The sequence below is a fragment of the Sinocyclocheilus anshuiensis genome, unplaced genomic scaffold (assembly GCF_001515605.1).
Source record: "Sinocyclocheilus anshuiensis isolate Anshui unplaced genomic scaffold, SAMN03320099.WGS_v1.1 scaffold1426, whole genome shotgun sequence".
NCBI classification, from domain to species: domain Eukaryota; kingdom Metazoa; phylum Chordata; class Actinopteri; order Cypriniformes; family Cyprinidae; genus Sinocyclocheilus; species Sinocyclocheilus anshuiensis.
This window is the reverse complement of record NW_015557171.1, coordinates 511,649-519,527: the sequence shown is the minus strand read 5'-3', so window position 1 is coordinate 519,527 and position 7,879 is coordinate 511,649. Positions and strand designations below refer to the sequence as shown.

Sequence of the window (7,879 nt, the reverse complement as noted above, 5' to 3'; positions counted from 1 at the left end):
GATTCTTAACATGAAAAACACTGATTTGAAATAGAAATTTTTGTAACACGAGTTACAGTAATGCCTTCAATGTAATTTTTTAATCAATTTAATGCGCTAAATAAAAGCATTAATTTATTTAAAAACACCTTTGAGTTTAGTGTATATATGATGGTGACATTCATATGTACTGTGTAACAAAAATGACCCGTTCAGCTTAATTGAAAGTGACCACAACACACAGTTTACTGAAAATACTTTTATTGATTTAACTTTTAGAATGTGATTTCTTTGAAATAATGTATTGTTCTTCCCCTCAATAGCATGCGACACCTCAGCATGGTGGTGTAATGAATAAAGTGCTTGTGATGAAAACTGCCACACAACCATTATACTCAGAATTCAGTGCAGTACAATCACCAGATCACACCTTGGAATCAACATGGCTCTGGAGAACCCCCTGGCTTTAGGCACAGAGAACTGCCTATCATCTCCAAGAGAGAAACTTTATGGCACTGCACTTCCAAATGGATACAAATAGAAATACAGGAAGTGCAATAACTCCTCTAAATAAGTCTGATTCTTCATAGGCGGACACTTGGGGAAAAAAAATGGCTGTCCTGTAACAAAATGCTAAATATTTATACACACATGCTTAGGTTACATTTCTGACACTACAGAAATATATATTTTTTTGATTTATATAAATTAAACGGGACAAGTTTAATGCAGCCAGCATATTTTCGGTTTAAATTGCTGCTTTACGTCTCAAACATGAAATACCAGATAGTAGGATAAACCGGGACAGTTCTGACAACAGCTAGCGCAAGATGACCAGCTATGCAATATTCATACAGCAGAAGAGTCAATGGAATGTGTCAAAGAATCCGATTGCAACAATAATCAAGTAAACATTCTTCAGTATTTAAAAAACAAAACATGTTAGGGAACACAAAAACTGCTGTGAAACGACAGACATGTTTCTCTTTCCAAACTGCCACAGACAATCGGCAGCGTTGCAGTGCAGGCATTTCTGAATCCAAGCATCAAACGTATCAAAATAACAACTCAAGAATATACACAACACTATTATTGGTGCAAATATTGGTCTTCCAACATCATATGCGGTCCACGACTGTTTTCTTATTTTTACAAGAGCTAACTTTGTACAAATGTAAAGTGATGCAGCTGTATTGCAGTATTTTTGCCCGTCAAAAGACTAAAGACCCGTTTCAGTCGCCAGGACTCATGGAGCAAGTAGGGGAAGGGAAAAGACGGCCTACACTGTTCACCGAACAGTAGCGCAACACACACAAGCAAATTATTATTTATTTGTTTGTTTGTTGATCTCAGTCCAAGTTCTTCTCAAAGGTTGCCATTATGTCACTCTGCATGGTCATATCAATGACTCCGGACATCTAAGAGAAATAACATTAAAAAGTATTAACAACATCATAAAAACATTATTATTTTTATTAGGAATAGTAATAATAAATATTTTTATATTTAACAACAACAATAACATCAGTAATATTGTGGTTATTATGACTAAAACCATAAAAGTATAATATTTGTTATGAATGTTAATAAACAATATAACATTTGTTATTATAATTTGAATAATCTTAATAGTACTTATAATATAATAATAAACCTAATTAGTAAATCATCTTTATATGGCAATAATAACAGTAATGTTTATTGTGGTTATTTATAAAACCATTCAGTATAATATTTGTTATGAAGGTTAATAAACAACATAACATGCTATTATAGCTGTAATTATTTTAATATAAATTATAGCACAATATAATATACAAACTAATTAGTAAATCATCTTTATATTGTAATAATAACAGTAATGTTTTTTGTGGTTATTAATGATAATAATAATAAAAAAACAAGGTATATTATTATGACTGATTATAAACATAACTGATATTTGTTAATTATTTTTGTTACTTTACTATTAATAATCATCATCATAAATCAACATAATTACATGGTAAGAACAATAACAGTAACAATGTTTACTGTTGTTATTAATAAAACCACAATGTACATTATTTGTTATTAATGCTAATAAACAGCATAACAGATATTTGTTATTAAACATTATAATAAACATTATTATATAATTATTAGGGCTGCCCTCGACTAAGGATTTTTCTGTTCGACTAGTAGTCGTTCATTTTAAGCATTAGTCGACTAATCGCACGTTTATTAATAAACAATTAAAATCATTATAATGAGCCTTTAATTGCCTACATAGCCTAATAAGTGCTCAAGCGCACGCATAAAGCCTGCCACAGCGCACCGCAGAAGCTATGATTATGAATGCGTCAGGGAAAAACAGTAAGGAGACTGCATTAACATTTTAATAATTTGATAAACTAGTGCCTTCTTCGTTTTCGGTTTAAGAGATGAAGTCGGCGACACTCACTCTTCCATCTCCGTAGTGGACATGCCTGTTTGCATGTTTCATACGGATTACATGATCTGAGAATATTTGTTTTCATTTGAATTGGTTCATTTGAATGTAGACATTTCACTCTCCATAGATATATTTTTAATGTCTGTAAGGCAAAGATATACACGGGAGTTTCGTGCTCAAGTTCACAGAGACCGAGACGCCAGAAAGCGCGTCCTGTTTGCTTTCATTATTTTACAAAAACACAATGTTTTGTTGTTATTGTGAGTGCATACAAATAAACAGTTTTTACAGATTTGAAAGATGTATTACTCTTATCCGTGTGACCAAAAATGACAGAGTAGCCTATTTTAGGAGTACGTGATCACACCAGCGCCTCCATCCGTCCTGCAGTAAGAGCTACTGTTCAGCTTACACTCTCCACACAGACACTTGAACAGCGCACATTTCTCTAGGTTAACATTAGATTGAGCGGCCATGTAAAGTTGCTAATACTTACATATTTCAGATGATAAGCCATATTTGAGGTCGATGAATGATAGGCGAGCGTTTGCCCGGTGTATAGGTCTACTGTATTACCATAGACTAGCCGTTAGCGATCTGTTGGTCACGAACTGCGTGACTTCGCCTGTGGATCTTTTTATTTATTTATTTTCTGCGACTAAGCGACTAATGAAATTTTGGTCGACTAAGCCTCTTCTGGTCGACTAACGATTAGTCGACTATTAGGGGGGCAGCCCTAATAATTATTTAATAAAAATAAGTAACAATGTATGTGGTTATTATAAATCTAGAAGAACATACAGTACCTAATTGGATAAACTGTTTTTAAATGCATTGGGATAGTTCACCCAATGCATTTAAATGAAAATTGTCAATTACTCACCCTCATCGTTCCAAACCTGTAACATCTTCAGAACACAAATTTAGATATTGACCCTGCAAAGACAGCAACGGAACTACCACGTTCAAGGCCCAGAAAGGACATAAAAATAGTCCATGTGACAGTGGTTCAACTGTAATGTTACGAAGCTATGAGCATACTTTTTGTGCATAAAGGAAAAAATAACGACTTTATTCAACAATTTCTTATCTTCCGCACCAGTCTTCGACACACGTTCATGAGAGTCCCACGGCGCAAGTCATTATTTTAGTTTTCTTTGCGCACAAAAAGTATTCTCGTAGCTTCATAAAATAACGGTTAAACCACTGATGTCACACGGACTATTTTAACGTTGTCCTTACTACCTTTCTGGGTCTTGAACGTGTCAGTTGCGTTGCTGTCTATGCAGGGTCAGAAAGTTTGGGATTTCATCAAAAAAGTTTGGAAGATGAACGAAGGTCTTACGGGTTTGGAACGACATGAGGGTGAGTAATGACAGAATTTTAATTTTTGGGTGAACTATCCCTTTAAATATCAACATTTTAAAGTTACTTTCTAAAATACTTGGTGTGCAAAGTACTTACAGCCTCTCTCCTGCGGCGCTCCTGCTCTCTCTTGCGGGCCATCTCTCGTTCTCTGTCTACAGAGCTCTGTGGAAGAGAGGAGGGCTCAGGGGCTTTGGGGGGATCCAAGATGGCTGCAATCAGAGGCAGCTCTGCTGACTCCACTTCTGGCTTTGAAGGCAGGCAGTCCAGCTTGGTTTTTTGAAGCTGCTGCGTCAGACTAGAAATCATTAAAAGGCCACACTGTTAGCTAGATCAGCGAGAACAGTGAGTATAATAATCAAATGTGGGCCATGGGGATATGACTGCAAATTAATAACAGAATAGAAACTTAGAATGCATTTGTCAAACTCGCTAGGTTTTGAAACCGAGCCATGGGAAGCTGTGGTCAGCTGGAATCATGTCTCCAGCCATGCAGAGATTGAAACTCCTCCAAAATGAAACTTACATAACACAGCTTTATACACTGTTGCCTTAAAAATAAGATTCTGTTTATACCCGCTTTTGTCTGTGCTGCTCTTCTCTCGACCAGCTTCCATCTGCAGTTTACGAGCTCTCTCTCGTTCCTCTTTCTCCATGGCAACTTTGCGAAACTGCTGGAAACTTTCCTTGGATGATTTGATTGGGCAAGGAGTTTGAGTAGCCATCTTCCCCAAGCTTGTCCAGGAGTCAGCATGCTTTAGGACAATATCCTTAAACACACGTGAACAGGTCCAGGTTATCGGAGAGAACACCAAAGAGTGCATTTTCCATTTCCTACCCATAAAGCATTGGTACCTTTTTAGGCAGGTTGGATTTGGCATCTTGAATAGGCTTGCATAGCTCACTGCCATCGTACTTAGCTCCTAGAAAACGTGAAGAACCCATTTCAAGAAAATGTCAAGAAACCATTGAGAAAAAGGAGAGGACTCCAGAGGAAAACGGCAGGAGAAATGCTGACCGTGCATTTTGTGCAGCTGAACGGAGGGCTCTTCCAGTGTCTCTGGGCAGCTCTGCTCATCCCTCATGTTGGTTAATGGACTCTCATGCAGAGGTGACAACAATTTACATTGCTGCAGAGAGAAAGCAAGTACAAAAAGTGATTTGTGTGTCACCAACAGCAACCAGGCCGAACACCATCCTCTGGATCCAAACCCTGAACTTTATATTATTTTTTTTAAGGAGTTTAACAAACAAGAAGTTAACATTGAGTGAGTTTAGACACAATATTGTATTTTTTTCCCCGTTTCTTCAATGAAAACAGTTCCACAAAAAAAGGTGTAGAAGAACAATTGTGCATCTCGAAGCAACACTGCAGTATTTAGTTGTTGAATGAATGTTTTGAAGGAATCATTTGATTCAACGACGCATCCATAAAGTCAGGCACTTGCTTTGTTTCTAAATGAATCAGCTTTTATCTGTGCTGGTCTTCTCCGATCAGCTGCCACCTGCAGTTTACGAGCTCTCTCTCATTCCTCTTTCTCCATGGAGAAGTTGACGAAAATCAGACATCGTGTCTATACTGGACGTGAGTGGTGGCGCAACACGACAAAATACTATAGAACCCATTATGATCAGTGATGCCACCCACACTGGATGTGGCGTGGCGCGAAAAATCCCAGACAGTAAACAGATGCCTCGTTCTATTTATGATGTACTCCCACAGAGTTCAAATGATTTGCAAAGGTCGCTCTTTCACATTCGGTTTAGACATAATGAGAGCCAGTCTGCAGATTTGAGTTGACAGATTTCATCAGGGTTGCCAGGGTTTTCACAACAAAACTGCCCAATTGCTACTCAAAACTAGCCCTATCGCATTTCGAGGGGGGTCCCCCGGTAAAAATCGCGCTCTGGGGGGTAAAATACAAGTTTTTTTGATGGGGTTCCCCTGGTAAAATTCACATTTTAGGGGCTAAATATTACGTTCAAGGAGGCAAACTCATCATAGGAGAAAAAGGTGACAAAGACGCGCATGACTCCGTTGTCGTCCACTACACGAGATGAAAAGATTGAATCTTGTGTCCCGACGACCATTGTTGTTTACGAATCCCCACAACACCTTACGTCAAGCAGATCATGCCAAAATCGGGCTAAAATCACATAGTTTGAACTGGGCTTTAGTGATATATAGTGCTAGTTTATCAGGAAGTGTCGATTTTGTTCTCCGACACATTGGATGGAAACGGTGCTTTATTCGTAAATGTTTTATGCGATATTCCTGTTTTCCGCTTAAGTTAAATTTGAATCTTTGGATGAAAAGTTTCCATCCAGTCGGAGGGTATCAAACATGTTTGATATGTTGAGCTGATTTTTGAACACATATCGTTTTTTCACATCTCCTAGGAACAAGTTACACGTTTACCTCGCGAGTTTGTTGTGATCAGAACAAATTTAACGTCTGGTAGTGTAATCCTCAGTTGTTTAGTGTATAATGGCCAGTTTTTCCTATGTGACTGCGTACAAAGTCAGTAAGAGTATGATGCCTAGTTTTTAAAACCGGTTCAAATTTTAATTGTGTAGTATACTCCAGCCTTAAATTGTGTAGTGTACTTTTAAGAAAGTGTTTGCAACAAACTATTCTAACAATCTATTTTAACTGACAACTTAATGGAAAAAATTGAACAAATTAAAGTCTTTTTGTATAGTTTTTCTCCATACAAAGACAAGTTTAGCAGAAATATAAATTACCTCAAACTGAGAGCTGGAGGTAGGCTGGCATCCTGTGACAGGCATGGCTGCAGGAGGTGAGGCCAGTGGTGACAGAAGAGGAGGAACACCTGCAAGATTGAGGGGAGGAAGAGAAAGAGAGAGAGATGGAGTTTACTTTGAATTGGTATCCTGTTTTACACATGCATTAAAGCAGCACTATAAGTGAGAGACAGCAATGACACGCAATTAACTCAAAACAAACCACCAGTTATGATGAACATACAATGTCAACCAACAATGGAAGGGAAAAAGTCGCAGATGCACAATGTTAACAGAGCAAGGGATGGAGATCGGCGGCCAGCGTAGGTGACACATCAAGCGACCTCTTACCTTCCTGCTCAGATTTAAGTGGAGGCTTCTCTGCAGCAGCAGGTGATGGGGTGCCAACCTGAGAGACCTGCGGGTCGAGTGAAGGACTACGGGGGAACGACGAGTCTGAAAGGAGTGAGGTTGGTGTGTGTGGGGAATTCGACCAGTGGGAAGATTTCAGTGGGGTGGTTGTGTTGTCTTTATAGGGGGAGGTGGCAGAAGTGTTACATAAAGGGTTGATGGCCTGGTCTGGAGGTAGGGTGAGCGGTAAAGGGGCAGTCCAGGTTTTACGAGGTAGTGGGGCAGCTTTGCCACTAGGTCTAGACGGCTGAGGAGGCAGCCGGCTGTGTAATGCTGTTGCAGGAGGAGGGTAGAGGGACGGAAAGAAAAGTGTTCAGGTGATAAATCAAAGCTGCCAACAACTATCTGTTCTCCAAATGCAGATTTTTTACGAGTAATAAAGAAATCATTTTCATTTTTGGAGGTCATTTAATTTGTTTTGTACATCATGATGTGGCCACAGAAAACACATCAACGTGAACAGAAGTATGAACAATGGCACCGAGCCTAACCTGGGATTGCCATGATGATGTCCTCGGCAGGATGCTTTGCTTGTTGTGACACAAACAGGTCTTTGGAGTCTGCCTCTGAGACTAGTGATGCTGGACGAGACTGGCACGTCATGACTGAGGCAGAAGAAGAGTCCTTTACCTCAGCAACGGCCTGCCTCGATGCCTGTTTGGGGAGGGGGACATGGGGGCAATATTTCACTCAGGAAAAATCTGGCACTACATGAAGTGAAATGCTCCATGTGCCAAATATTAAAGGAGTGGGAGTAGGCCAGTTAATACTGGTTGTCTCTTATTGGCTTGTGTGCTTTTTACCTTGTTTTTAATTTTGTGGGCATGGCCATGGGCTTTGCTTTGCTTCCTCTTAGCTTTCTGTTCTGTAAGACATGCACAATGCACACTGAGGTCATTTCACTTCAGTCATGACTGCGAGAAAGGCCAACTCCATCTCAAGGGC

At 39.1% G+C, this 7,879-nt stretch overlaps 1 protein-coding gene across 5 annotated transcripts in view; it reads right to left on the bottom strand.

The window, feature by feature from the left end:
- Nucleotides 1–223: 223 nt before the first annotated feature.
- Nucleotides 224–7,879, bottom strand: part of LOC107678354 (bromodomain testis-specific protein-like) — a 27,067-nt gene continuing 19,411 nt past the window's right edge. For 2 of the 5 annotated variants that reach the window (XM_016473577.1, XM_016473576.1), the window contains exons 13-21: nucleotides 7,738–7,799; nucleotides 7,426–7,588; nucleotides 6,875–7,207; nucleotides 6,524–6,612; nucleotides 4,797–4,908; nucleotides 4,634–4,701; nucleotides 4,355–4,548; nucleotides 3,878–4,076; nucleotides 224–1,397 (exon numbers count right to left, since the gene is read on the bottom strand). In XM_016473577.1, coding sequence (XP_016329063.1) covers nucleotides 1,329–1,397; nucleotides 3,878–4,076; nucleotides 4,355–4,548; nucleotides 4,634–4,701; nucleotides 4,797–4,908; nucleotides 6,524–6,612; nucleotides 6,875–7,207; nucleotides 7,426–7,588; nucleotides 7,738–7,799 — 1,289 coding nt within the window. In that variant the 3' untranslated portion in view covers nucleotides 224–1,328. The remainder of the gene's footprint in view (nucleotides 1,398–3,877; nucleotides 4,077–4,354; nucleotides 4,549–4,633; nucleotides 4,702–4,796; nucleotides 4,909–6,523; nucleotides 6,613–6,874; nucleotides 7,208–7,425; nucleotides 7,589–7,737; nucleotides 7,800–7,879) is intronic. The other 3 variants (XM_016473578.1, XM_016473579.1, XM_016473580.1) reach the window with 3 other exon arrangements.